Raw genomic sequence first — 26,891 nt, forward strand, 5'->3', positions numbered from 1 at the left:
AAAAAAATTTTTTGTTTGCATATATTTTTACGCATCAAAGTCGCTCGGCGTATACATATACACAACAGCCGTGGTAGATTAAGCAACGTGCTATTTTTTTTAGACAGCTAGCTAGCATATTGAGTTACGTTTGCAGAAATCAGCCTCATGGAGCGCCAGTCTTCTGAAGAAGGAAGGAATGGCGTTCGCAATGACGGGCCAGCGTCAGCCGACGACGATACAATACGTGCACAGCAAAGACCGACGCACGAAGCGGCCAAGCCAACTTTCCAAGAAGGATCAGATCGCTTTTTGACAGATTCGTCTGGAAGCGATTCTAGCTTAAAACCGTCTGCCAACTACAGCAACCGCGACAATCACTCTACAAATACCAAATTGAATAGCGTACAATCCGCTCCACAACAGCCACTTAGAGAAAACATGATCGATGCGGCTGTAGCATTTCTCAAAAATCCCCGTATAAAGTCGAGTCCCCTGGACCAAAAAATTTCGTTTCTTCTTCAGAAAAAAGGCCTGACCGAAGCGGAGCTAGAAATCGCCCTGACGAGAGCAGGCTTCAGCAACAGTACGAGAAGCTCGCGAGGTGTGTGTGTAATGATATCAGACACGTTAAAACAAAACGGCTACGTTGTTGGTTTTTGCTGAACTAATTTCAAACGTTTTTTCACTTAGAATCGGCTGCCAACAGGAATTCCGAATACGGGTCTCAATCCAGGCCTCCATCCAACCCTTCCGTGCCTCATTATGTTCCTTATACCCCAGCGACCAACCAAGGATTTTTATCGCTACGTGCAATTGGCCTCATCGTCTTTGTGTGTATGAGCATTCATTCTGTCGTCTCATATCTGATTAAAAAATTCATGGCCCGGTTTTATTGGCCTGAGAAATCGACTTTAGCTCAACGAATAACCGCTCTGGAAGCTCAAGTCAGAGCTACCGAGCGACTTGTATCATCTCAAGTAGGTGAATTTCTAGAAGCACTAAATTTGGTCAAAAAGTGCTTAAAAATTCAAAAAAAAGAGTATGAAGATTCTCAAAAACTTCTCGTCCTACAACAAGAAGAAGGAGATTATAAACTTTCAGAATTAAAAAAGAGCATTTCAACTCTAAGGCATCTATTGCCGACTATTCCTACAAACAGTCAGCTATCGACACACCCATCTAATTTCAAACTACAAAATGAATATTGGGCAGAAGTTAAAAACGAATTACAAAGTCTAAAAAATACCATCAAATTACTTTCACAGTCCGGACAACTCAAAGCACCTGCTCGTCTCCAACCTCTTACCACCTCTAAAGCAATACACCCAGAACTATCGCCCACGGAATCTCCTTCAATCTCTTCTAATGCCTGTCAAACGTCCACCCTTGCCTCTGTCAACGATAATAACCAAAACGATAAATGCATTCCCGAATCACTTCGTTCGCCTGATAATTTCAAAAAAATTGGAATTCCTCCATGGCAACGAGAACAAACTGACTCATCTTCTAGCCCCTCACTAACACTGCAAGCTGCAGCAGGCCATTCAGACCCGCCACCATCTTCTGAAAATTGTGAATCCTAAACATCACCCCCAAAACATCAGTGTTATTTTTCTTATGAACGTGACTGCTGCTCTTGACGCAATCTCATTTTTGTGCATTGAGAATATAATTTTCACTCTTTGGTATCAAATGACCTAAAATTTACTGCTCTCCTTTGAAAAAGATGACTTCTCAACATACTTTTTCATCTACATGAGACGTAGCACACGCGACGAACCTGCGCTCTATCTAGTTAAGGCGTGTCAAACATGAGCCGATTCAGAACCCTCTACAAATGCGGCTATAATCGTAAACGCCTCTGTGCAAAGTATACCGAAATTCGGTAAAATTTCTAAAAACGCCATTATACCTGATTTGTAGTAAAAAAACAACAGATCTTTTTTGAACGCTACGTACGTGCATATCCTGACTATCGATTTATCTCATTGTTCTCATCACCAAAAAATGCACGTGTTCAATTGGCTACGCTTCACTGACAGAAACTCAAGAATGCCTATCTGGTAGTCCTCACTTTGTCTCTCGCGTCAAAATTCCCAACGCACAGATCTCTTAGTTGGATAACATGCGCTCGTACACTTTTCACGAGCACAATGTGTCATCGCCGACCGACTACGAAACTGAGGATTTAGGAGCAGCCTTTGAGTATTCAGAAGCTTATTCTTGTCCTTTTTTGATCGAATTTGTAACGCCTATGTACATTTGTGTTGGTTGCACATTTTCACAGAAAACGTCATTGGCAATTTGTGTCATCATCGAGAACCCTTTGAGAGGTCTCGCGAACATGGCAATAGCATGCTGTTTTTGCGAGCTATGATGCACGCTTCGTTTAGGTTTAATGTACAAAACGATCAAGTCATATAGACCGATTGGGATCTTTCGTCTACATGATATGGCTGTATTGTCGTGCGGTTTACCAAATAAGCCTTTGTCGTAAACTTTGCTGTTCCCTATATTTGACGTAGTCTGTAAACTTACCCCGTCTTGCGGATTCTGGATAAATCTAGTATATTATAAAGAGCAAGCATTTTCGCACTCTGCGTCATTGCAGACCAAAAAAGGAACACACCTCGGCACGCGTTGACTCAGCCTTCTGCGCTCTATGTGTTCAGACATCCTCTATGCTTGGATTTCCAGCGTCGTCCAAAAATTCCGAAAATTTTCGTACAAATTGCGTCCGTTCAAAAGGTCGTTGAGGGGCATTCCGCCATTCTTTGAACTCCACATATATGTGTTACTTTTCATGTTTATGCAACCTCATGGCGGGCGTAAATCTGCATAGCGCGCAATTTTCAGGCCGTTCTTTGGTACGTGTTTTTTTTGTGTTTGTCGATCTTACATGTAAAAAAAGCAGCACAGGGCGAATTTGCGCTGCAAGGTCATCATTTTTTTTATCCATGCATTCCCCTCGAAGCAGTGAGCTTGAGGCTCTGAAGCGTCGGGTTATGAAATTAGAGAGTGAACTCGACAGTCTTCAAATAGGAAAGCCTACTCGAGAGAGACTCGAAGTGATGAGCGATGTCGTCGTTGATTCTAACCCATATAGGTACAGATTATCTTTCCTGATATTTCCTCCGCTTCCTTTGGTTCATTGCCTAACCTTTGTCGTGAATTACACAAGCCGTCTGATGGCTTTGAAGAAGATGGGAATTGTCAAAAATTACGAGGAAATTCGTCGACGCACTGTTGTCGTCGTTGGAATTGGGGGCATAGGAAGCACTGCTTGCGAAATGATGGCTAGGTGTGGCATTGGGAAACTCATCATGCTCGACTATGATAAAATCGAGTTGGCGAACATGAATAGGTAATTTTTTTTGAGTAAAAAATGGCGACAATATTTCGTCTAACACAAAGTCTTAGACTTTTTTTTTGCCCTGAGCATGTGGGACAGCTCAAAACAGCAGCAGCAGCTCGCATTTTGGCAAAGATCAATCCGGATGTTATATACGAACCTCATGACATGGATGTGACCGAGCTTGCCTATTTCCGTCGCTTTTGTCAGATATTGTCTACTGGAGGTCTATGCGGTCAGAAGGTGGATCTTGTTCTCGGATGTGTCGATAATTACCAAGCCAGGAGTAGTATCAACCAAGCTTGCTTGGAGACGGACGTCCCGTGGTATGAATCTGGTGTTTCAGAAGACGCAATGGGCGGACACATTCAACTAATAATTCCAGGCTTGACGGCTTGCTTCGAATGTGTCCCGCCGTTGATAGTTGCTTCTGGAATAGACGAGTCTACACTCAAGAGAGAAGGAGTGTGCGCTGCATCTTTACCGACGACGATGGGCGTTATCAGTTCGTTGTTAGTTCAGAACAGTTTAAAATATCTTTTGCGATTTGGAAAGGTTGGTTTTTACCTGGGGTATCAGGCTCTGTTGGACTTTTTTCCTTCTCATATGATTCATCCGAACAGCGAGTGCAGAAATTCATGGTGCACAAAAAGGCAGCTTATGTGCAGAGAGCAGACCGAAAGGAATCCGAGACTTGCCGAACAGTTTGATTTTTGTGCAAAAAACAAATTGACAGGTTCTGACACTGTGCACCATCAAGAAAACAGCTATGGTACGCGCATCCTCTAGATTTGTTCGAAATTTCCGAATAGGCGGTTGATTTTGTCTCATACACTAACCGTCCAAACAATAGGAATTACCGTAGAGGGATCCTCTTGCGATGTCGAGGAAGCTGAACGCCTCCCAGCAGGGCTGAATTTTCTTCACCCCAGGTTCAGCGCTCAGGATCGACAAGAGGACGCGTTTCAACAGAAGGGGACGAGTGAGGACGCTTGTCCAGACTGGTACAGAATTGAATCACTCCGGCGACAGCTTAAGGAATTATAGCATAGCCGTTAATACAGGGTGTCTACGAGAAAGAATGAAGGTGATATTGTGTTTTTTTGGTTCTGGATCGTGTTTATTGCTTTATGTCGCGGTGGTTGTCGATATTGAGGGACAGTGTTTTGGGTGGGAGTGGGGAGAGGAGCAGTCCCTGGTATCCATGGATGGGCGAGTTGTGGGAGTTTTGGCCTATTATGTAGGAGGTGAGGATGAAAGAACGCGCGTTGAAATTGTGTTAGATTGATTGATTTTTTTTTTCGGCGCCGAGTCGTGGTTTGACACGTGTAATTGTGCTTGACAGGCGTTTCGAGGAGAGCGTGGAGCGAGGTGTTTTTCAATGCGTGCGTTGTACAGAGAGCACGCAGGCCAAAATTTTACACGTCGGCTTGGTTCAACTTTTTTTGCTTAGCGTTTTCCTCGGACGTTACCACTCCGTACCAGAAGCTGCTCCCGAGTATGATGACTATGCCGACAAAGTTCTGCGTGTGGGTTAGAATTGGGGTTATGGTTTTGAAAATGTGTAGGGGTTTTGCGTACGAGTAGACTTGTGGTTTCTCCGAAACAGATGGCACCCAGGAGGATTTGAATGCCGGCCTGTGCAGTTGGCAGTATGTTGGGGTTAGCAGGGGGTTGGAGTGTGGGAGAGGTTGTTCCGCAGACAGGGGGTGTCTAACGACGTACTTTCGCGGTCCCGCAAACCGAATTTGTGAGGGCGCTGGTGTACTTGATTTGCATGAAGACGGCGATGTTGATGAGCCATCCGAGGATGCACGACATGGCCAGGACACCCCACGCTTGTTGAGTTGCATTTAGGACGGCAGGTTTGAGGTAGTTTGACTCGTATATGAAGATCAGTGGGAAAGTGAAAGCGATGGCGATGGAGGTGTTGTAGATGAGCAGTTTCCACTGGTCATTGTCGACATAGGCCAGCGTTTTTTTGACGTATATACCGTAGAGGGCGAGGAACATGGACGAGAGCATGCCGTGAACGAATCCAGACAGAGAAAAATCGATTTCTCCCAGCGATCCGAGGATGAATCCGCAGAAGAGGAGGAAGACAGCGATCAACCGTTTTTTGGTGGTGTTTTTATTAAGGATGAGCTTTTCGAACAGGACGGTCCAAAAGATGGTGAGGGAGCGTGCTATTAAGTAGAATGGGAGTTTAGCATATTGTAAGCACATGTTGTTAAAAACGATGGTGGCGACGTAGCTGACGGTCAACGGGGCGACTTTTTTTAACGTTTTGATCTCTAAGTGCACCGGAGGAAGAAAGCTTAGGGCGGGGAGGCTTGAGGGCACGTTGGGGGGTTAGGGTTTTCGAATTAGAGGGGGGACAGAGGTTTGAGTTTTTGGGGGTTGGCCGGGCGTACTGATTTCCAGCGATGTTCCCAAGGAAGCACAGGAGGAGAGAAGCGACGAATTGGAAGAAGGTGAGGGTGATGGGGCAGGGGAATGATTTCATTAGTGCCAATTTGTTAAAGTAGATCATCGAAAGAGATACGGCGAAGTAGTAGCCGATAACCTGTGCGATTTTAATGCTGCGTTGGAGGTGAGATGCAGAAGTTGAGTTTATTGTGGGTGTTTTTTGGCTCGCCAGGGGGCGTGCGTACCGCTCGTAGGCAGTGTTTTGGTCTTTCATGGTGGTGTGGGTGTGAGGGGGATGTAGAGTGGAAGGAGATGAAGTGTTCAGTGACAGGACTTTTACGTTTTTGTGAAGATAAAGTTTTGCCAGGTGAGAAAATGTTGACAGGTTGAGGGCGGTGGTGAAGGCACGAGCGATGCATTGTGATATTTTTGGTTTGTGGGTTGGTGTGGGCGAGCGGAGAGTGAGTAGGCCAGGTATGGGGGTTCGAGAGCGCGAAGAAAAAGCTTGAGGTTTTTTTTTTTATTTTTCGAGCGGAAGCGGCCCATTATTGCTGGCCGAGCGTTGATTGTTTAGGTGCTGAATGCATAGGGCGGACTGCTTGGACAGGTGTTTAAGAGAACGGAGAGTGTGATGGGCGGGCAAGATAAGGAAGACGATGCAGGCGATTTTTTCTTGCTGCCAGAATGGGGTGCGTGCGCGGGGGGTTGAGATGGCGAAGAGGGGGTTGCGAGATGGGACGGGCGTCGATGAGAGAGAGGGTTCGCTTAGCCGCTACATTTTTTTTTTTTTTTTTTGGCTAAAGGGGCGTGGTGCAAATGGAAGGGAGTGGAGGTGGTGACTCCTGGAAAGAAGCTAGAGGGGTTTCGTTTGTATGTGTGCGACAGGTGGGTGGCGTCGGGTCACCCGTGGATGGTGGTGGAGAAGACGGGAGACAAGAGAGACGAGTTGGCGGTATCTTTGGTGAGGTGTAGAGATGGCGTTGAGCGCGGGGAGAGGGTGGGAGAGGCGGTGGCGTTATGGGGACCGTGGTTGTACGGTTTTGAGGTGGTTGAGACGCGTTTGGGGAGGTTGGTGGTGCACCGCGACGTGGGGTCTTTGTGCGGTCATCGTGCGAGGTCTCCAGGGTTTGCGGGTTCGAGCGCGAGGTTGTTCTGGAGGTTGTGGTGGATAAAGGGCGGACAGTTCAAGGAGTGCGAGAAGGATTTTTTGACTGGTTTTTTGCTGAGGAAGTTGGGAATAGGGGAAGATTGGTCGGGTGGTGAAGACAGAGAGGTGGTGGTGCCGTACGTGAGGGGGAGTTGGGCGAAGGACGCGGCGTTGTTTTACAAGGAGTTTGAAGTGGTGTGCAAGGAGGGCAATTTGTTGGGCGCGTTGAAGAGGACGGTGAAGGAGGCGCAAGCGTACATGACGAGTTTGGCCTACTATCAGGGTCCGGTGGACGGTTGTTTCTACGAGGAGTTCGAGAGGAGTTTGTGGTGGTTTCAGGTAGAGTGGAACGCTGGGGTGATGAACGGGTCGAAGGGGTGCGAGAGGGGGGCGGAGTTGAAGGCGGAGGGGTGCTTGGACAAGAGGACGTACTGGCAGATAAGGAGGAGGGTGGAGATGTACAGGGAGAAGCTGAGGGGGTTGGGATACGTGACCGCGAGGAAACTGAAGAAGCACGAGGGGTTGAGGAGGGCGGTGTGCGCGTTTCAGAGTCGGGCTGGGTTGAAGGCGGACGGTCGATTGGACGCGAGGACGAGGTGTTGGATCGAGCTGGCGGCGAAGAGCGAGAACTCGTTGAGGGGCGGGGTGACGGAGGGGGACAAGGAGAAGCACCAGGCGACGGGCAGGGCGACGAGGGCGGTGGAGAGGTGGAGGAGGCAGTCGGTGAAGGAGCAGTTGTCGTACGTGTGTGCACGTGTGTGCGAGTGGGTGTGTGTGTGACGCATGCGAGTGGGTGTGCGTGCGAGGTATGCGAGTGGGTGTGTGTGTGACGCATGCGAGTGGGTGTGTGTGTGAGGTATGCGTAGGGTGGTGTGTGTGCGAGGTATGCGTAGGGTGGTGTGGCTGACGAGGGCGAGAAGCGGGGTGAAGAAGCAGGTGAGCGAGGAGGTGGAGAGGGTGGAGTCGTACCTTTGCATTGGGATGGAGAGGGTGGGCGAGGTGAGAGGGGTGCTAGTGCCCGAGAGCAGCGTTGGGAGGTGGGAGGGGGTGGCGGAGGAGGTGGCGGATGGGGTGGAGTTGAGAGGGTTCGAGGCGTATTTGAACGTGTTGGAGTTGCGCAGGAAGGGGTTTGGGCCGCTGGTGTTGGTTAGGTACACGGGGAGGGAGAGGGACCGGGTGTTCATGAAGGAGTTGAGGTTTAAGTCCAGGAAGATAAGAAAGGGTGACTTGTGGCACCTTTGCGAGTGCGGGGTCGCGCCGCAGGTGCCGGTGAGCACGGGCGACGGGAGGGTCACGTTTTTGGTGGAGGAGGGCGCGATGAAGAGGGCCGAGGTCGACGGACTGGTTTGGAAGATACCCGGCAGGATGAAGGAGGAGTTGGCGTTTTGGGTGAGGTTGTGGACCGACATGTCCTGGCTAGGGCGCGACGACGCGCTCGGATGCGCGTACGAGTCGGAAAGGTTTTGCGCGATGTACGGAATCGACAGGAGCGAGAGGCTCGACGTCGCCGTGAGGTACCAGGTGGAGAGGGTACAAAACTGCCTGTGCGCGTTGAACTGCTTGGCGTTGGAAGAGAGGACGGAGCAGTACGGCAGGGCGTGCATAAACGCAGTGTCCGCGTTTCAGTGGAGTCTGAGCGTTTTGAGGAGAAATTCGAAGGGCCTATCGAGGACGAGCAAAAACTTGATGAGAAGCTGCAACAATTTCGGAAGAATTGGAGAAATGAATTTGTTTTTGTTTCGCGTGCTTTTGTTGCACGTCGAATCGCTGAAGTCGCTGCTGAACGAAGACGATGCGGACGTACCGGATCCGCTGGAAGACCCGGAATCCTTTCGCTCTACTCTGCGAACTGCGATGGCTCGTCACGAAGTAGAACCTCACATTTTCGGCGCTTTCCTGGTCGACTCCTTGTCGACCCACGCCGCGCAGCAGCGCTACGCGTCGTGGAATTCGTCCATATCGTCGAACGACCGGTCCTGGTCCGGAGAGCAGAGGGAGGACGCGCTCGACAAGAGCGCCGCGAAAAAGCACAAAAGTTATCCTGTCACGACAAAAAAAAACGAAACTCTTTTGCCATCCCACACGGCTCTCTGCTCCCCCGAGCCGGGCGCTTCGGAAGCTCCCCCCGCTCCCGAGAGCGTGGACGGCGCGCACGACCAAGCGAGCCACCTACTGCCCGCCTACGAAAGCCTGAAGGCAAAATACCGTCACATCGAAGCCGCCCTGTCGACCTTCCGAACAGAAGCCAGCGAGGTGCGCGCCTCGGTCGACTTCCTGAACGACCTCTGCTCAGAACACCAGCGGTTCCTCGACAACTTCCAGTCAGAATTCACCAGCCTCAGCAAATTTCTCCGCGAAAATGAGGACGCCATACAAAATCTTTTGTGCTATATCGCGCATTTGGAAAACCAAATTCAAAAAATCAGAAGGCGGTCTCGGATAGGCGTTGTCAAGCAAGTCTTTCTCTGGATATCCGTCAACTTTTTCTCGCTGATATTCTTGCTCGTGCTCGGGTTCGTCGCTCTGATCGACTTTTGCCGCGTGCACTTCGTCCGAAATCCCCCTTCAGCCGAAAACCTCTTGAAGACGAGGTTCCAAAACTTCGGAAGAACTCAACTCAAGAAATTCGAAAACGCCATCAACAACATCGAAAGCGACATGGCGACCTTGGCAGGGCTCCGCAAGGGCAAAAAGGACGCGTGAAAAGGGGGTCTCATTCCACCTCGCGCGACGCACTTTGTAAAAACGCGCGCAGGTTCAAGCTGTAAATTTTTTTTTTTTGGCGCCGAATCCCATTCGGCAACTGGACTCAGCCGCCGAGAGGCAATGTTTCGGCTGGACAGAGTGAAAGCCCCGGCATTGACCAGAGAAGTCGTCTCTAAACTAAAGAGCGTCAATATAGAGACAGGTATCTTTTTTTTTCGTACGCTTTCTCCGAACGCGCAAGTCTGAAAAAATCTTAGTTGAATCGCTCTTGTTTGGGCCAAAAAGGTATTCGGCATATGGCGTTTTGTCGGCGAATGTTCGTTCTTTTTTTTTTGGTGCAACTTTCGTGCAAAAGCGATTGAACCTTGACATGCCAGGAGGTCGAAGACCTGAAAGTGGTGCTTGAAGAAGAGTACGCCGCGCCCCTGATCTGTGCGCTAGACCAGCTCTCTGATTCGTCAAGGTGGCTTCTCTCAACCGGTTCGGACGTCCTAGACGAATATTTGGGCGGCGGTCTGTTCAGCGGGGACGTCACCGAACTCGTGGGCCAATTCTCAACTGGGAAAAGCCAGTTCTGTCACGACATAGCCTTGAAGGCGGTACTGGGCGATTCCTCGAAAAAACGTTACCACCGCGTATGGTACATCGATACATCGAACAACTTCTCTCCAAGACGTATTCGCGACATGATTGTGCATGGCGGACATGCGGATTCCAAACAAAAAATCGCCGATATTTTAGATCATATTGTGTGTTTCAAAATGAAAAACGTGTACGCGCTGATCAACGTGCTAGAGCAGGCTAGATGTGCGCTGGAGCGCGCCCTAGGCCCCGTTGACAACGCAGATCCGTCTGCGAAATACATAGAAAACCTCCGGTTGATCATCATCGATTCTATGACGATTTTGTTTTCGCCCTTCATGGGCAGCTTCAAACTCGTTGAAACAACTCGAATCTTCATGGTATACGTTTCGCAGCTCATAAGAAGCTTAGCCGCGGAGCACCACATTCTTTTTTTGCTCACCAATGCTGCGGTGCCTGAGTTCCATCGCGCAAAGGACTCTTCCAGCAGCCTCAAGGCCGCCTTGGGAAAGTACTGGTCACCCGTTCCGCACGTCAGGCTATTCTTCGGGTACCCTAGAAACATGGAAGACTTTGCAGTAGGAAAGCGAACGCTCCAACTCACTAAATCGACGCACACAGTCGTCGAGCAAAAAACGATTTCGTTTTGTATATGTCGAGAAGGCGTCAAAAATATTTCAAAATAAAAATTCCCAATTTTTGCGATTTCGAGGGGCCCCCGAAAAAATCATTTCGCTTCATATGGTTTGGAGGGCGGTACGTGCGCCGACGAGTGGAGGCCAGCTCTCCCCACCCTGAGTCGCGTCATCGATGGCTGGGGCTTTCGGACTCGAATCTCAAAACTAACGCCATCTCGCATAGCTTCGTAACGCCGCCGTGCGTCTGCTCGTTCAGCGGTTGGGAAGCTCCGCAATACGAGCTTTGAGGCGAAAATCAGGTACGCCAAAAGAGACCTACAACTTCGGTGCGCGCGCGTCAAAAACTACCAATTTTATTAATATTGCACTTTTTAGCGGAAAGACAACAAAGACGCCTATTTCTGCGCGAAATAACCAAGGCGTGGCAGTACAAACGAGACATGATCGCTCGAATGCTCAAGGCGGACTACATTGCTTCACGATCCAATCCGGAGATAATAATTGGCAAGCCTGGAGACGAGCGGCCCTTCGACGCCAGAGAATATCACCAATACAAAATACTATTCGACTGGGTAAAAAATATACGAGAAGAATTAAGCAAAGCCACTGACGACGCATCGAAAATACGCGAAAAACTTAACTTCAAATTCGAAAAATCAACCGAGGAACACACAACAGAAATGATGTCCCTCGAAGAAGCCATCAAGGTGCTTCACTTACAGGAACCTACGCTGGAAGGCATAGAAGCCCGCTACGACGTCTTGATCAAAGCAAACGATTGGAAGGGCGGCAGCAAATACATATACGACAAAATATGTCACGCCAGAGAAGTTTGCACAAAAGCTCTACATGATGGTACATTGACAAAATCAAACACAAGCAAAAAATCCACCAAAAAAGACCAAAATGACGCATCTTCATAGAAAAAAAAAAAACGCCACCGTAAGGGCAGCCGAACCCAAGAACGCCCCCCTCAGCTCCGCTCAACCTCTGCAACCCATCGATGGGCAATGCAAGCCAAACTGCGGATACGCCTCCGCGATCTATCAGCAGCGGTATTCGTAGCTTGCAGCCACCCATGCCCTCCCACAACCTAACCAATTTGACACACACAAGTAAAATCAGTCGTTCAGCGCGTACAATGGCCAAAACCGTCAACATTCTTAATAATCCGTAGCTCCGATCACAACGTTATTTTCCAATCACCTCAAAAACAAAAATGCATCAAAGGAACTTCTCAAATGCCGTCCCACTTGTCCTCTGGCTTGATATCTCCTCATTTCAACCACTTCTGTAAATTCAGCATAAAGTCGGCAAAACTTCTTTGTATTTTCATCTCATTATACTTCTTATCTCCTCCAGTAGCCTCCGCTTCAATTCACTCAATTTGAACGTCTTTTCCGTAAACAAAGTCGGCCCCTCTATCAAAGTGATAGCATGCCTCGCGTTCTCAAAATCTCTGTCAAAGCATGGCACGAAAACTTGCACGGCCAACGTCACGCCCAGCGTCCATACTTCCATCGAAAACATTAACTTGTAATCACCTCTCGTACCCAACTTCCAAACCTTATCTTGCGTGTCGCCCGCTGAGCGAAGAAACGCCGAGAGCACCCTCACACCCGTCAGCCTCTCCATCTCAGCTTCTGTAAAACTAGCCAAAAAATTACTGTCAACTGTGTCCGCTACTCTAACGGCTAACCGAGATTGATAGTCACCGACTTTTTCTTCGAATTCTGCGATTTGCCTTCGAAGCGCCTCTACGCGCTTCGGTAAGTCGTCATCGTGGTTGCTCCCGCAAAAGACGTCGTTTTTCGCGTCTGAGGGTTGATCTTGGCTCAAGTCGACACCCTTCGAACAGACAAAAAATGAGACAATGTGTATTAGAGACGACAGACTCAGCCTCGTTCACACGTACCCATATTTTTTCGCAATCATCAATCTGTGCTATCAAATCACTAGGGATGCTAAAGGTAGACATCAGCTGCAAGAAGTCGAAAAACAGACTAATGACAATGACAAATTTAAAAAAACACGTACAACCTTCGCCTCCAAAATGACAAATCTCTAAATTCCACCTCACTCAAGGGCGGGCCGACTTTCTCTCACGTGCTTCAAACTCCTTCGAAGCAAATATGTACGTTAATCGAGTCGGTAAAGCAAAGAAGGATCGCTTTGTTTGAGCTAGATAACAACGCTCTTTCACACGTAACCATGATTTGAATGCATTGCAATTCTCCCCTATCCTCTGGCTCGCTACATGAAATGCGTCAATTTCAAAAATTTAGGAGGAACTTTCGGATCTTCAGTGCAAACGTACATCTCAAACCGATCTTAGAACCACCCTGTTTCGCGGTATATACCTCCCACTCGTATCCATCCCCTTCCGCCGCCGATATTGGAACCAACCATTGGATGACATTCCTTCCAAGTTTGTATCGAATATTTTTCAACAAGCCCATGTGGTAGCACCATTTCGGAACGTCTTCGCCATTTTCTTCCGCCGACTGTTTGATGTCCGAGTAAATGCGCTCCTCGATAGATGTCTGGTTGACGAACATACAGGATAAATAGTAGTAAAGCAAAGACGACAGCACAATCACCAAGGGCAAGCCAACAAGAATGCTGAAGAACAAAAAGCCGAGTTCTGTTATGTTCAACTCAGCGATTCTGTCCTCGTTACTAACTTGCAAGCGTTGGGATTGCACAATGTGCGCAAGTCTGTAAACGCAGACAGCCATCATGTAGACCAGGCCGACGCAAGAATAAAACAAACAAAGCAAGAAAAACTTGTAGTTGTAATACCCAATGCAATTGCCAATCCACGGGCAGTGATGATCCATGGCGATAACGCACCTGTCAAAAGATCAGCAGATTGAAGAAAAAGAATAGCAAAAAAATACACATACACGTTACAATATCTACAGTGATGAGACCTTGGAGGCTTAAACGCCAAGCATGTAGTACAATATCTAATGGCGTTGGGATCGAATTGTACGTTCGATAACGCATTCCATCCCTTGCGTTTATGTATATGTTTATATACGGATTCTTCAAGTTCTTCCTCAGAAGCACCAATCGGTCTCTTCACGTGAGCACGTATTAGACACTCCTCAAGGATACACGCTGAAATCTAGGCAAAACACATTCGATAAAATTAGCATACGTAGTTTTTGTCGACCACACCAGGACTCGTGAACATGCATCTCAGATGGCTAATCGACAGAAACAAAAAAAATGTGTTAAACAACAAAATGTTGCAAACACCGAGCCAGCTTCTCCATAGATGAAGGGGATAAACGGCAACAAAATAAAACGATATATAGTAAAACAGTATAAACAAAATGGGTGCGACCATTGTTCCAGTGTGATGGCCATTCATCTCACAATCACACACGTCATCCTCGATGTCCATGAAGCACCTTCATAGGACAGCCTGACAGACTAATGAAAGGGCTGACAAAAAATGCAATTTATAGTTTTTTAGATTCTTAAGTCGTCTTCCGCAATTCATCATTCAACAAAAAAAATTCGCAGTATTTACTCAGCTGACTCCGGCTTTTATGCTCTCATGTCTACCCTCTTTAAGGATAGGCCTCGATTAGGTCGCATTCTAGTTGAAGGGAAAGGTGTGAAGAGAGTGTGGACAGTATGAGGGGACGAAAGAGTAGGAGACTGGATAGATGGTACGACGTGATGAAGAGTGTGCGTGGACAGTATGAGATGGTGAAGAGAGTGTACAGACATGTACGAACAAAGAAAAACGTGTATAGATGGATTGTGAGTAAATATATGACACGCGCACGCGGAAAAGAGTATATACAAATACACATAATAACAATCTGCACTGGTGTACAAATCCGTACAAAAAAATAGTTGTTCCACCGAATCCAAATGGCTGTCGACAATTTGACATTTAACAAAAATACATAGCCATGCTAAAATTGCCACGTGATAGAGATAATAGCTTTGGATGCGCTGCGTATCTGCGTCGTCGCCGTCTCACAGCAGTGCAATCCTCGTCAAAACGGCTTGCGCGCAGCGTGTAGAGAAATGGAAGCTTCGACTTCTGTCCACGCGTATATCCCTTCCATTCTTCAGGACTGCGCGGTAAGTGCCAGTTCCACGTTCAAAAAACGTCACGCAATATGATGCAGTAAACCCATGTAAGTCGAAATGCTTCAGTAATATTGTGCGCAAGGCAACACAAAATACACAATGTCTGAATTTCACGCAAAAAATAGTTTTAACCACAAACGCCATTACTTAGCTGCGAGTGTCTGGCTTATGTGCATAGAATACGAGTGTTGACTGTGTGTTATGGCGAGGTTCTGCAATTTTGTGAATCTTATTGTTGAATCAGCGACTAAAAATCCTTCGACTTTGAAGCTGTTTAAAACCGCCTTCAAGGTATCTGACTTCATCGTAAAGGTTCACAGGCGACCTCAGTATGTAATTCTGTGGCGTGGCGTTCCAGAAGACCATCCCAGATTCCAACTAGCCAAGTCCGGTGTTGTTATCCCCAGAGCTATGTGGCAGGGCTCAACTGATATCTATAGCCATAACCGAGGCGATACCAGCTCTCCTTTTTCCAGTTGGACCCGTAGCAAGAATGTGGCTCTCATTCACGCGGGCGAAAAGGGCGGACTCTTGCTAGAAGCAATTCTTCCCGGATACAGACTAATTTGGTCTCCAGACATCTGGTGGGAAAATGAAGTGCTAGTTCGTGGAATTGTCGCTAACGCTAAGGTCAAAAAACTATAATATTTCTGACTTCGATTAACTGTGATATTTTGTCAAATAAATCTGTAAAAAGATGTATTTTTTGCTTTGTATATTGTATGCGCTCTTTACGTTTCTGTATGCTTTCGCTCTGCAGTTTTTTTTTTTTACCATTCAGAGCCGTATGTAGCCCGTCAGCGCATTTTTTCAACGTACATGTAGGTGAATATTTTCTTCATCGGTCTTTCGTACGAGAGAAAGGCATGCGAACCAGCCCGACATTCTCCTGTTCGACTATGGGACGTTAAAAAAAAATTCTGCGCATTGCTTCTTGAAATGCGCAATGAGTGACACGGCGGCAATTGCTGAGTTGCAGAAGCTCACGGAAAGATACCAATCTCTGATTTCGAAATTGAACCTCTCCAAATCACCAGCGTCGTTCGACGAACAACGTGAGTCTTTTTCCAAAACAGAAGGCATCAATAAACTTCTTCATCGAATAACGTCAGAATTGTCTTTTCTGAATGTGTGTATAGATCTCGTGAACAGCGAGGATGCAGTTTTCTTCTAACGCATTCTATGTATTAGATACTGGCTGAAAAGGTGAAGGAAAACAACGACACCTTGGAGAGGCATGCCACACTGTACAACAACTTGGCCTATTACGAGGCACTAGTTGTTAGGCTATTGAAAGAACGGCCTGAAAATGTAGACGCGATATTCAAGGTCTATCATCTGGAAGAGTCAGAGATGGCCAATGAAACGCCCACAAACCACAATCTCAGCCGCTGCGAGGTCGACATAGTTTGCAATGGTGGCGCTAGTTGGATCAAAATTAAGGCAATCAGCTTAGATAGAATTAACTGGCTATGCGAGCACCCTGCGTCGTTCGAACAAGAGGTTTTCAAGTTGGCCAAAAAATTGGTCAAAACAGCTAGCCAAAACACCGTACATTATAGACATCCCCTTGTCATCTTCCATTTCAGTCACGGCGTTACCGCACACCTGGCTCATCAGTTGCAAAGCATTGATATCCACATTGAAGGTCTTATTACTAAATGCTCTTGTCACGAACTTTCCGTCAACAGCAACCAATTAGGTCTTTCTGACTATCCAAATTCTCGCTGCTTGTCCGAAGTCGGCATCCAGACTCCAACTTGCGTCAATTTTGACGTGACGTCCTTGATTTATCTAACTAGTGACATCACGAATGGAGAGAACGACTATTATTACAAAAATAAAGTGCTGGGACAACAGGCTCTAGAAGAGCGGACGGCGCCATCCCTCAGCAAATTTAAACAATTCCTAAAGGGGAAAAGGCTTATCACGACAGAAGCAGCGTACGAAAAATTCATGGAAATACTAAATCTTCTAGGGGGAACCAAAGAGAAATCAAGAGCACAAAATATTTTGAAAGATATAGAAATTGTCCCAAATAATCCCTCAAAGGATATCCTTCTGTTAAAGGGGCGCAAAATTACGCAGCTAAATCAGATCATCTTCGGTACAGCTATATCTATAATGGCCACAACTGCAACATCGAATTCAGTCTTTGTAAGGTCTATTAGAGAAAAAAGAATTATGTTGTCTGTATATCTTCATCCTGCTAGAGCGCTCACGGAAACTAGTGCTTTGCCAAAACGTAACTGAATACATTCTTGCGGTTCGTATTCAGAAATGACCAATGAAAGCATCATGGCTGAAATTGTAAATCCTGTACCCAAAACAACAAACCACCACATTTTGTCAAACACCAAGCAACTGAATTGCTCAAAATTTGATGCACCGGTCTACATCATTCGCCTAGAAAACCTGCGCTATTCGTGCGTCGCAAAAAATAAAGACCTTGGTGATGTGTTGACAGGCTTGTATGATCATTTACCACTGCGATATTCTACGCTCAGACGAGGCAAAAACAAATCCAACTGATAAAAAAGCGGTTGCGTAACTTACGCAATGAACAAAACTCTGACTCTACAGTGATGTAGTGTAGGGTACATCACGTTGTTTGATAGGGAATTCATTTCCCGCTACCTGCTGAGCATCCTGATTCTGTTTTGACAATATCCTCCCTGTTTACAAAAAAGAGACACAAAACTGGGTTAATCTCTATAACTACGTCGTAAACTGACAGACACATAAAAATGCAATTGCATCTCTATCAAATGTGTAATGATATACGTACTTTGCCTCAATTGTATTGAATGCTTCGCCTGTACTTGATAAAAGTGAGCTAAGAGACCATCAAAATCGATATTACCTGTTGACTTTGACGAGATGTCATCTGATTTTGGAACTATCGTATTTAGGGATGTTGCAAGCATTAAACGATTTTTCAATGTATTGAATGTATTGCTCTGAGGAAGCAACATGAGCAGGCCAAACAAAGCTTTAAAAAGGTAAGGGTACTTGTCTGGCTCAAGTAGCTGCAACCTCAAATCTGTTATCATCATAATTCAGAGAGCCGTTAATTGAGATCAGCCTAAAAAATTGACATCGTACAGAGAGCGTACACATAAAAACTGGAGACTCCAATAGCTGAATCAACTTATCAATTTCCACTAGAAAATCCACTGTAATTTCGAGGCTGGAACTAGAAAGCTAGTTAGCGAAAAAAACCTGTTGTTGAAGCTAGGAAAAAGGGTGTTTTTGACACCAGGAAATTATTAAAAGTGTGTAACACAACTTAATATAAAAGTATCCGTACAAGTTTAAAATCAAATCGAAAGCATGCTTATAGACCTGGGCTAGAAGGCACAGGCTGAACAAACATATTGGGTTATGGGACCATGATTTATATAAACAACTAAACAAACATTCCCCTTCTGGAGATAGACTTTTTAAAGATGCTCTGACACCGTGCAATTCTGCACCCGTTAGTAAATTTAGATTAAGCTTTTGAACAACATTCGATGCAAATTCCAAATCTGAATCTGTTTCCAGCACTTTTGATAGAGTTCTATAAATTTTTTCTGGAGGAATGTTGTGCGACATTTGTTTGATAATAAAATTTCCTCGTAGATGGAGCAATTCGGGGTCCGACCTAAACAGATCTACCAAGCAATTTATCAGTCGATCAAAGTGGGCATTGTTTGTCGAGAGTTTGGCAAGTACTTGAAGGCTCAGTTTGACAATATCCTCTGTAGGGTCACTAATCATATTCAACAGTACTGAAAACAGTTCCTGAAATTGGTTCATCAATTCTGGCATGGCTCTGGTTTGGAGTAATTGCATCCATTTTAAACTAGCTATGAGAGTAGGCACTTGCTGTTTCGAAGTCAATAATCGCATCACAACGTCTAAAATGCTCTTTACATTGACATCGTCGCGTGTTTCTACCATCAAGAAGAGAAATTCATTGATAGATTGAGTGATCTCCCTTACTTTGTCTGAGCTATGCGATATACAGGTCAAAACGCAATGAAGAATTCTAGATGCAAACGGTAAAACGGCTTCTTGGTGAGCTGCAATAATTTCTGAAAACCACACAAAAGCGAGTTGCGTAGACAAAATGCCATTTTGATCAGATAAATCACAGTATGGGCACAGAATATCCACAATATCGCCTATGTTGACCTTTAGAGGACTTTGCTTCAGTTCTTGTAGTAGTTCAGACAAACAAGAGAACGCGTTCGTGCCTACTTCCTCGGCTGGATCATTCAATATTTTGAACAGATTATTCAAAAATTGGGGTAAATATTTTACTAATTCTATTCCTGGTACAGAATCCAGAATGATGATCCAAGAAATCAAAAATTTTCTGCAAGCTTGATTGGTGACATGAATTCTTTTACTGAGCAGCGGTATAAAATAATCCATGTCTAAAATTGTGCTGTCCGCAATCACCAAATCCTTAATGAGATTGTCCAGTAGATCTGCCGCATCTCGTACACTAGAATCGGGATCAGCGGCGAGCTTGCAGAGGTTGTCAAAAATCTCATTGAAAAAACAAAAAACGCCGGCACCTGTCACCTTGGCAATATTGTAAAGAGATTCACACGCATAGTATCGAACTTTATTGTCCGCGTCGACTAGGCATCGTAGAATTGGCGGTATTAAATGTGCGAGGTATTTATTGACATCCTAGAAATCCAGTAAAAAGAAAAAGGGCGGTGCAGCCAACGCTCGTGATGAAGAGAGTCAGCTGATAGCAAAACGTTCAATTGTATGACAAGTAGATTATGAGAAAAACAAACACAACACAAAATCCCACACATTGGTTCCTGATCTTCTATAGTGGCCCTTTAGAAGTGCGCCGAAGAAAAAAAGCATTGTAGACAATTTAAGTGTTCCTATTTTTTTACAAAAAAAATTATTGTCGCAACGTGAAGCATTGTACGCACTTCTTCCAATGCTAGTGCTGAGGTTGCTAAGGCCATCAAGCCACCCTTCCTTGAGTTTGCGGAACTTGACTCTATGAACTTCTCTCGCAAATGCACGAGTATTTTGATAATTTTGTCTCCGCTCTCGGCTTTATTATAGTCTCTAATAGTCTGCTGTATCTCCAGCGCACCCAGTTTTCGCTTTTCATAAAGTCCATCACTTAGGTTGCGAAAGATCGCTTGGTCAATAAGATTGGATGTCTTCTTAGACATAAGAAGCTTTGTAAAAATAGACTAACAAAAAAATTATTCTTTTTAATATCAACAATGTATAACAAAAATTTGACCTTACCTCAGTTCATACGGGGACTGTTTTGCCGCCCTGTGTACCACAAAAGGAGCCGTTCGCATTCGTTTCGACGGGTTCTAGATTCTTTCAACGATGAACATCCGGGATAGTGTTGTTTTGACTTGATACGCGACAGGCTCAATCAGCCGTTTTCGTATATAGCCTTACAAGCAACAACGCGTTATTTTGATATAGCAACAGGGCGTTTTCCATCACCCGCCAATGCTCAGTTTGACTGATTGCGCTATTCGTGGCACTTTTTTTTTTTTTGAAAGGCACACGTTGCGTGGATAAAGGTAACTGTTCAAGTGGAGAGACTCTAGATGGGCCCCAGCAGTTGCTGCGCGCCGAAAGGGTGCAGTGAGATGGCACGATTTGCAGCTCTTACTCCTGAAGCTCGAGAGAGGTGTGCGATGGTGTAAGCCAGACCTGGGCGTCCAGATGAAAGCGTCGCTTTGGCGTCTCCCGTTTTTTTCCAGTACGCGTGTGTTGTGGCCAGCGGGGGCCCTTTGTCGTGTTGTTTCCTCTTAGCTGAGGCGTGGGAGTGGCGCGGTCCTTCCGTGGCCGCCTGAGTTTGAAGACGTCTGTTTTCAAAGCTGCCGCCAGACGCATGCCGGCGATGGTCGTCGATGGGGAATTCTGAACGAAATCCAGACCTGGAAGTGGCGACTGGAACGGGGCCGTTTCCTCTGCGTGGCCCGTAAGCGTCTCATACGAAGGCGTGGCGCAAGCGCTTAGGTGCAGCTGTCTCAGTTCGAAAATTTTCTTGTGTCTGGTTCTGCGCGGGTACAAGAAATTGGTTCTGATACGCCCTTCTGCCTATTTTCAGGAGCTGCCTCGCACGACCGAGACCGTGTGGCTGGCCGCGTGGGTTGAGGCAGCGCGGCGCGTTTTTCTGCGTTGGGCCAAAAAAATTAGAATTTTGAGTGTGTCGCGGCTGATTTTCAGAAATCGTTGGTTTGTCGAAGTTTTTTCGCCCAGCGTGTGCGCAGTCCGGAGGCGTCTTCGCCGCTCGCCCTGAAGTTGGGGTTTCCGCCGGCGGCGAGGCGTGGTTCGGGGGGCGTTTTAAATTACCCAGGCATCGTTAAAAAAAAAAAGGCCACTGAATTTGCTTTTGCTCAATCTTCTATTTTCTATGGAAGTATTTTTGAAATACTGGCCCAACTTCGACCTCTGTACCCAGGACGAGATACTTCAATTGCTGTCAGTTTTCAGTGCAGTGTCCAATCCAAGTAAAATTGCACGTAGAGCAAATTCCTCTTTGGGAAGTTATGTCATTTACTGTTGTACGACAGTACAACAAAATTACGGCGCTTGACAAAACAGCTTTGACAATTATCCGTGCCGCGCTCGTTGCGCGGAGAGTTTCTTTTTTTCAGCGTTCAGAGGCGAGTGCTTGGCTAATAACGGCGTTTCCAGCGTCTTGGAAATTTTACAGCGCAGCGACTTCTGGCGCTTGCCGACTAGACCGAGAGGCGAGCGAGCGAGGAGCGCGTTGCATTTCTGATAGGCGTGGGCGACGAGTGAGAGCCGCGGCGCCGATTGGTTTCGTTTCTGTGTGGGGGGGGTTTAGTCGTTCTGCTCATTAGACTGACTCCCAATTTTTTTTTAGGTAATTCAAGCCTTTCACAAAAAAATCGATTCTGGAACGCTTACGCTGGAGCACGTCCTCTCGTTTTGGCCCCATCGAGACGAATGTTTGGAGTCGTCCGTCTGCATGGTCGACCGGCCGATGGGCCGCGGCGAGGGGGGCGCCTTCGCCCGAGCGGAAGCGACCGACTCTGCCGTGCCTGGAGAAGGGGGCGCGTCCGAGCGGCCGATCGACTGCGAGGGAGAGGAGCAGAAGTGCGACGACGAGCTCCTTAGCCAGTACTTGAATCTGGTCAGCCACTGTTTCGTCGTGTGGTGCGATCAGAGCCAGTCGGAGCTCGCGAAGATCGGGGCTCGGGGCATTTTGGAGAGCGTTCGGGGGAGCGGTCAGTTGCTGGACGAGGTCAGGTCTCTGCTAGCGGGTTTGATCGTCCAGTTGTACCGGCTTATTTCCTTGCTGTGTTATCAGCTTTTGTTTTGGACGCGGTCGACGCAGAGAGGCGGCGGGGCGCTCTGCTCGGCCTACGCCGCTCATTCTTTGGCGAAGCAGAATTTCGTTGCGACGACGAACCTGCTTTGCGATTGCCTGACGGTTCCCTTCGCCGTCTTGCTGCTCTACGCGTCGCGCTTTTGGACGGAGTGCTTTTCCGTCGCCGGCGCCGAGGACGCGTCCGAATGCGCGAGAGAGACGCCGCACCTGCTCGCGAGGCGCATTCGTCAATCGCTGGACATTTTGTACGAGCTCAACGTGGACAGCGACGATCTGGAGGCGCAGGAGTGCCTCTGCCTTGTCCTGAACGCCTACAGGAACCTTTGCCAGCCGCGGCCCTCGTGCCTGCACAGTCTGGAGGAGGGTCCCGCCCGCGACCCCGCGCGGGGCGAGCGGCGCGGTCTGGAGAGAAAGCGGGATCATCCGTTCCAGTTGCGGCGGCGCTCCGACGAGCACCAGTCGCTTCGCCTTTGCGGGACGGGCTTGAACGGCGAGGCGGCCGCCGGCGGCCGCCCGTCCCTCTGGTTTCCGATCCTGGTGGACGAGCTCGTCAACGGACTCGCGACGTGGACTCGTCCGGTCTACGCGATCGTCGCGAGGTGGATCGGCGTCAAAGAGCTGTTGGGCGTTTCGTTTTCGGAATTCTACACACAAATTTTGCGCCACGCTCTCCAATCGGACCGACGGAGCGCGGACGACGCGCGGAGGCTCCGAGCCATCATCCTGAACGTCATCCCCAAGATCTTCAGGCGCATGGAGCAGCACAAGTCCTCGAGGCTGTTCCCCGACGTGGAAAACGGCTTCGGACAGGCGCAACACAAAATCAACGACGCGACGGTCGCGATCGTGGACCGGATCGCGGCGGAACCGCACTTGTACGAGCGGAGCTGCCAGCGCGACCCCGGCGCGGGGCGACGCGCGGAGGAGAGGTCCTCGGCGCTGCTGTTCGAGCTGATCGAGGCGCTGCGAGTGCACCAGGTGATCGAAGACCAAAATTTCGCGGAGCTGGCCGAATCCAGGAGACTCCCCGTGCTCTTCGACGCGCTGACGTCCTTCGCGCCGCTGAGGCGCGAGCCGCTGTCTCACGAGACGTTCTGCCTGTCGGATTGCGAGCTGTACGCAATCGAATATCTGCGCGCCGTCCAAGCGAAAGTTTTGGAAATTCGAGAAGCAGACGCGTTCGCGGCCGTCGTTCGAGAGCTGGTTCGGGGGTCCCAACAGCGACCAATCCGACAAGACTGGCTCGTGGAGGTCCTGCTGGAGCTCGGCGTTCGCGAAGAGATCTCGGTGACTCAATCGGCGGAAGGCGACTTCGACGTGCTCCGAATCCCCAAATACGCCTACGTGTACCCCTGTCTCTGCAGCCAGCAAGTCCTCTCGACCGTATTGATCCACAATTGGCTGCACAAACTGGTCTACGACACGACCCGCATCCTGGTCGAGTGCGGCGATCTGCGCTGCTCCGACGCGCACCAGCGATTTTCGTGCGCCTTTCTGCTGTTGGTCCAAACGCTGAACCTGGCGCAAATTCGCGCGAACGCGACCTCCAGGCGCGCCGTGCTCGAGGCGGTCCACGCCCAACTCTCGGACCACCACCCGCAGCTGCTGGACTTCGCGGGAGACGAGCAGGAAGAAACTGCGCGCCTGGACAGCCACCCGTCCCACCAACAAGACCTCAGCTACGGACTCCTAAACTGGCTCTCGGAATACATAAACGCCTACTCTGTCTCGACGCGGCGCAACGCCCACAGCGAAAAGACCCTCCAGTGGCTCCTCTGCGACGCCTACAAGCGCCGCCAAGACATACACTCCATGCAGAGCCCGTGGGAATTCATCGGGAGCCTCGGGTGGACCCTCTGTCAGCTCCTCTCGAGCGACACCCGCGAACTCAAAAACCTCGAAACCCTGCAGTGCGAGTGTCCCTACCTAGCCCCCCTGACGTTCCACTGGCTGGTGTACGAAGCCCAGTGCGGCGTCGAACCGCCCGACGCCTGGAGCCCCCACCTAGAGGCCCTGACCGACTCGCTGCTCCTCGGCGCGAACCCGGACTCGGTGGCGCCGCTCGAAGCTCACGTCAAGGAAGTCGTGTGGACGACGGTTCGCGAAACGGCGCTCAAGCTCGCGCCGGTTCATCGCGAAATCTGTCCGAAATTTTCGCGGTTTTTCGACGAAATGGCGCCGGACTCGGTCGACCCCGCGACGCCTCCGCTCGAGCAAGCGGGCGCTCAGGGCGAGTCTCTGGAGTCGCGGCTGAACCTGCTGTACGAGTCTGCGCTGAACTCCGAGAGCCCCTTCCACCGCGTCTCGATGCACTCCGTCTGTCTCCTGGTGCGGGACATAACCCCCATTCAGTTCATCCAGCTGGTCGTCCAAAGGACGATGCGCAACACCAGGGGCGAGGCCGACCTCGCGGCGGCCTACTCGCGCTCTCTGCGCGCCACGGAGCTCGGCGGGTACATCCTTGGATCCGCGCTCGGACAAGACGGACTTCCCCTTTGGTTCGATTTTGTTATCACGACTCTCTTTCCGAACCTCTCCGGGATGGTCGAGTCCAAAATTTTGGCTTATTTCACACTCACATTCGTTCTTCACACTCACATCTTAGACTCGGCGAAGAAAGGTGCAATTTTGCACACGGAAAGTGCCGCTTTCTCGTCCCTCTACAACTTTTACAAATTCCTTCTAGAAATTCTGGAAAGCGGGCACCCCTCCTCGCCCTCACAGCGAAGCCCGCATTTCGTGTACGCTCTTCCGCTCACCTTCTTCCAGATGTCGTCCAACATCCCGGGACTCGTCACCATGTTTTCCGACCTCACCCCTACCATCCTGGAAGCTTTGGTCCTCTGGGAGCACGAGCCCTGCGCAACTCGGGCCCTCCTCGCGTACACCATCGAAGAGGATGAGCAGGGCCGCATTCGCCTCAGGCCCGCTTGCGAAGAAGGACTTCTCGACCAACTTGTCTCTTACACCGAATCTCTACTGCGCTCCACCTCGCCCCGCGAAAGCGAGCGCCCGATAGAACTCATGGAATTTTGAAGTTGGGAGCGCCCCCACTCGCAGTCCACAGAGGTCGCGCGCCGTCCTCGTCAACCGAGCCGGGGGGCAGGAGAAAGTTGGAAGAGGGGAGTTAGCCTTGCGTTAAGTAAAAAAATATCAAGTCCACAAAAGACGCTTTTTTATTTCACACTTCATTTCTCTCAAATTGTTGCAGGCATGACTTCTCAAGAATTACGGTTCTCTCTCGCGGAACGCACGCCCCAGGGCATCAAGTCGACGGGGGATAGCGGCGAATCCGTCTCCATTCAAGACGAAAAGAAGGTCAAGAGCATTCTTGACACAATTCACAACACAAAGGTCGAAGATCACCATGGCAAGACCGACTGGTATGTGTGCACATGTGTACACACGCGAGGTAGTGACGCCGCGTCGCAGGTTTGTGTATTTCTTTTTTTAGTTCTTCTTGACACGTGGCATTTTTTCTCTTGTAAAGGATTCTGCTGGGCTACAGCGGGCCGGACCTGAAGAGCCTCAAGCTGCTGGGCCACGGATCCGGGGGCCTCAGCGAACTCAGGTCCCAGCCCTTTCCCGAGGACTCGGTGGCCTATGCGCTTCTTCGAGTGGTCGACAAAATCGACGACGTGATGACGACTCGATTTAACTACATTACTTGGGTTGGGGAAAAGGTCAATGCTGTCATGAATGCGCGGATTGGCGTCAAGAAGACGGCCGTGACGAGGGTGATCGGCCATTATTCCGTCGAAACACTCGTTTCTAACAAATCTGAACTATCTGACGAGAACATCCTTGGCCGCGTTCAAGACGCCTCTGGATCGCGATCTAAGGTCAAGGAGTACAAACCCCCTTCAAAACCACAGAGCACGTCGCCGGGAGGCACCGACAGCACCGTCTTCAGCTACGTTCCTAAGGGACAGGGCGATCAACTCCGCGTTCAAGATGATCAGGCCGCTCGAGACGTCATCAAGTCGGTGCGACACGGCACCGGTGGTCTCAACTGGGCTATGCTCACCTATTCCTCTCCTTCTTGTCTTGTTCTGAGCGCCAAGGGCACTCGAGGGCTCTCTGAAGTCAGGTCGGCGCTGAGGGACAACGAGCCCGCCTACGTCTTCCTCTCCATGGATCAGACCGTGGACTCAACCACCATGAGGCGCTTCATATACATCCGCTGGATCCCAGACGGCCTTCCAAACTTGAAAAAAGGAAAACTGACTCCGCACAGGGGATTCGTGGAGGACTGGCTCGCGCCCTATCACCTGAACATCAACGCGGTCAACTCCGAGGACATCAGCGACAAGGCCGTATCTGAGAAACTTGACGTGTTGAAGGGCTAATGTAAAAGCGTACGGTGATTCGTACTATGTATGTATGTGTATACTCAGGGGCTGTCACTTTTTTTTTCGGTGGATGTTTGGCTCGACGCGCCCGCTATTTGGTGGTGGCGGCGCCATTCGCAGAGAACTTCGTTCACGACTTCCTCGGAGACCATCGGAGGGGTAGCGGAGCCCTCGTAAGTGCCGGCGTGGAGCTTCCCCAGCGTGGCAAACACGCATTGTCTGATGATGGGCCTAATCCAATTTCTGAGCGAAA

The 26,891-nt window shown here is 48.8% G+C and overlaps 8 protein-coding genes and 1 long non-coding RNA gene across 10 annotated transcripts; 6 read left to right on the plus strand and 3 right to left on the minus strand.

Annotated features, from left to right (window-relative positions):
• The first annotated feature begins 63 nt into the window (after positions 1–63).
• Positions 64–1,791, plus strand: LOC126322693 (peroxisomal membrane protein PEX14-like). Its single transcript, XM_049994529.1, has 2 exons — positions 64–583; positions 673–1,791. Exons 1-2 carry the CDS (start codon positions 148–150, stop codon positions 1,563–1,565), a joined length of 1,329 nt encoding a protein of 442 aa, XP_049850486.1. The 5' UTR covers positions 64–147; the 3' UTR covers positions 1,566–1,791.
• A 1,148-nt stretch (positions 1,792–2,939) lies between these two features.
• On the plus strand, positions 2,940–4,416 carry LOC126322678 (ubiquitin-like modifier-activating enzyme 5). The gene is made up of 4 exons (XM_049994511.1): positions 2,940–3,088; positions 3,164–3,346; positions 3,403–4,106; positions 4,188–4,416. Exons 1-4 carry the CDS (start codon positions 2,940–2,942, stop codon positions 4,379–4,381), a joined length of 1,230 nt encoding a protein of 409 aa, XP_049850468.1. The 3' UTR covers positions 4,382–4,416.
• A 16-nt stretch (positions 4,417–4,432) lies between these two features.
• LOC126322695 (GDP-fucose transporter 1-like) lies at positions 4,433–6,215 on the minus strand. 2 transcript variants are annotated; one of them, XM_049994533.1, is made up of 5 exons: positions 5,989–6,215; positions 5,749–5,916; positions 5,060–5,666; positions 4,916–4,972; positions 4,433–4,857 (listed from the first exon to the last, which is right to left on the minus strand). In XM_049994533.1, exons 1-5 carry the CDS (start codon positions 6,015–6,017, stop codon positions 4,753–4,755), a joined length of 966 nt encoding a protein of 321 aa, XP_049850490.1. In that variant the 5' UTR covers positions 6,018–6,215; the 3' UTR covers positions 4,433–4,752. The 2 variants fall into 2 exon arrangements, with proteins under 2 accessions (XP_049850490.1, XP_049850489.1); XM_049994532.1 differs by having other exon boundaries at positions 4,784–4,972; positions 5,989–6,176.
• A 95-nt stretch (positions 6,216–6,310) lies between these two features.
• On the plus strand, positions 6,311–7,722 carry LOC126322702 (uncharacterized). Its single transcript, XM_049994537.1, has 2 exons — positions 6,311–6,432; positions 6,547–7,722. Exons 1-2 carry the CDS (start codon positions 6,375–6,377, stop codon positions 7,668–7,670), a joined length of 1,182 nt encoding a protein of 393 aa, XP_049850494.1. The 5' UTR covers positions 6,311–6,374; the 3' UTR covers positions 7,671–7,722.
• A 53-nt stretch (positions 7,723–7,775) lies between these two features.
• On the plus strand, positions 7,776–10,424 carry LOC126322679 (uncharacterized). The gene is made up of 2 exons (XM_049994512.1): positions 7,776–9,798; positions 9,854–10,424. Exon 1 carries the CDS (start codon positions 7,776–7,778, stop codon positions 9,591–9,593), a length of 1,818 nt encoding a protein of 605 aa, XP_049850469.1. The 3' UTR covers positions 9,594–9,798; positions 9,854–10,424.
• A 490-nt stretch (positions 10,425–10,914) lies between these two features.
• Positions 10,915–12,987, minus strand: LOC126322703 (uncharacterized). The gene is made up of 3 exons (XR_007559141.1): positions 12,854–12,987; positions 12,732–12,780; positions 10,915–12,664 (listed from the first exon to the last, which is right to left on the minus strand). It is a non-coding gene; the product is annotated as an uncharacterized LOC126322703 (long non-coding RNA).
• Positions 12,988–15,703: 2,716 nt separating this feature from the next.
• LOC126322705 (UPF0415 protein C7orf25 homolog) lies at positions 15,704–17,398 on the plus strand. Its single transcript, XM_049994540.1, has 2 exons — positions 15,704–16,061; positions 16,124–17,398. Exons 1-2 carry the CDS (start codon positions 15,879–15,881, stop codon positions 17,183–17,185), a joined length of 1,245 nt encoding a protein of 414 aa, XP_049850497.1. The 5' UTR covers positions 15,704–15,878; the 3' UTR covers positions 17,186–17,398.
• LOC126322704 (protein VAC14 homolog) lies at positions 17,013–20,142 on the minus strand. Its single transcript, XM_049994538.1, has 5 exons — positions 19,879–20,142; positions 18,243–19,618; positions 18,049–18,128; positions 17,721–17,975; positions 17,013–17,607 (listed from the first exon to the last, which is right to left on the minus strand). Exons 1-5 carry the CDS (start codon positions 20,128–20,130, stop codon positions 17,510–17,512), a joined length of 2,061 nt encoding a protein of 686 aa, XP_049850495.1. The 5' UTR covers positions 20,131–20,142; the 3' UTR covers positions 17,013–17,509.
• A 5,322-nt stretch (positions 20,143–25,464) lies between these two features.
• On the plus strand, positions 25,465–26,666 carry LOC126322706 (uncharacterized). The gene is made up of 2 exons (XM_049994541.1): positions 25,465–25,669; positions 25,777–26,666. The coding sequence occupies exons 1-2, from the start codon at positions 25,500–25,502 to the stop codon at positions 26,633–26,635; spliced, it is 1,029 nt and encodes a 342-aa protein (XP_049850498.1). The 5' UTR covers positions 25,465–25,499; the 3' UTR covers positions 26,636–26,666.
• The last annotated feature ends 225 nt before the right edge of the window (positions 26,667–26,891 follow it).

Source organism: Schistocerca gregaria, unplaced genomic scaffold (genome assembly GCF_023897955.1).
Source record: "Schistocerca gregaria isolate iqSchGreg1 unplaced genomic scaffold, iqSchGreg1.2 ptg000831l, whole genome shotgun sequence".
In the NCBI taxonomy this organism is placed as follows: Eukaryota; Metazoa; Arthropoda; class Insecta; order Orthoptera; family Acrididae; genus Schistocerca; species Schistocerca gregaria.

Coding starts and splice junctions, on each gene's coding strand:
- LOC126322693 (XM_049994529.1), top strand. CDS start 148: ATGGAGCGCCAGTCTTCTGAAGAAGGAAGGAATGGCGTTCGCAATGAC. Junction 584..672: donor CAGTACGAGAAGCTCGCGAG/GTGTGTGTGTAA, acceptor TTTTTCACTTAG/AATCGGCTGCCAACAGGAAT.
- LOC126322702 (XM_049994537.1), top strand. CDS start 6,375: ATGGGCGGGCAAGATAAGGAAGACGATGCAGGCGATTTTTTCTTGCTG. Junction 6,433..6,546: donor TTTCTTGCTGCCAGAATGGG/GTGCGTGCGCGG, acceptor TTTTGGCTAAAG/GGGCGTGGTGCAAATGGAAG.
- LOC126322705 (XM_049994540.1), top strand. CDS start 15,879: ATGAGTGACACGGCGGCAATTGCTGAGTTGCAGAAGCTCACGGAAAGA. Junction 16,062..16,123: donor CAGAATTGTCTTTTCTGAAT/GTGTGTATAGAT, acceptor TCTATGTATTAG/ATACTGGCTGAAAAGGTGAA.
- LOC126322704 (XM_049994538.1), bottom strand. CDS start 20,130: ATGTCTAAGAAGACATCCAATCTTATTGACCAAGCGATCTTTCGCAAC. Junction 19,619..19,878: donor CAGCACTAGCATTGGAAGAA/GTGCGTACAATG, acceptor CTGGATTTCTAG/GATGTCAATAAATACCTCGC. Junction 17,976..18,048: donor GGAGTCTCCAGTTTTTATGT/GTACGCTCTCTG, acceptor TGATGATAACAG/ATTTGAGGTTGCAGCTACTT.
- LOC126322679 (XM_049994512.1), top strand. CDS start 7,776: ATGCGTAGGGTGGTGTGGCTGACGAGGGCGAGAAGCGGGGTGAAGAAG.
- LOC126322678 (XM_049994511.1), top strand. CDS start 2,940: ATGCATTCCCCTCGAAGCAGTGAGCTTGAGGCTCTGAAGCGTCGGGTT. Junction 3,347..3,402: donor GAGTTGGCGAACATGAATAG/GTAATTTTTTTT, acceptor ACAAAGTCTTAG/ACTTTTTTTTTGCCCTGAGC. Junction 4,107..4,187: donor CCATCAAGAAAACAGCTATG/GTACGCGCATCC, acceptor TCCAAACAATAG/GAATTACCGTAGAGGGATCC.
- LOC126322695 (XM_049994532.1), bottom strand. CDS start 6,017: ATGAAAGACCAAAACACTGCCTACGAGCG. Junction 5,917..5,988: donor CAAAACACTGCCTACGAGCG/GTACGCACGCCC, acceptor CCTCCAACGCAG/CATTAAAATCGCACAGGTTA. Junction 5,667..5,748: donor GGGAACATCGCTGGAAATCA/GTACGCCCGGCC, acceptor CGTGCCCTCAAG/CCTCCCCGCCCTAAGCTTTC.
- LOC126322706 (XM_049994541.1), top strand. CDS start 25,500: ATGACTTCTCAAGAATTACGGTTCTCTCTCGCGGAACGCACGCCCCAG. Junction 25,670..25,776: donor CACCATGGCAAGACCGACTG/GTATGTGTGCAC, acceptor TCTCTTGTAAAG/GATTCTGCTGGGCTACAGCG.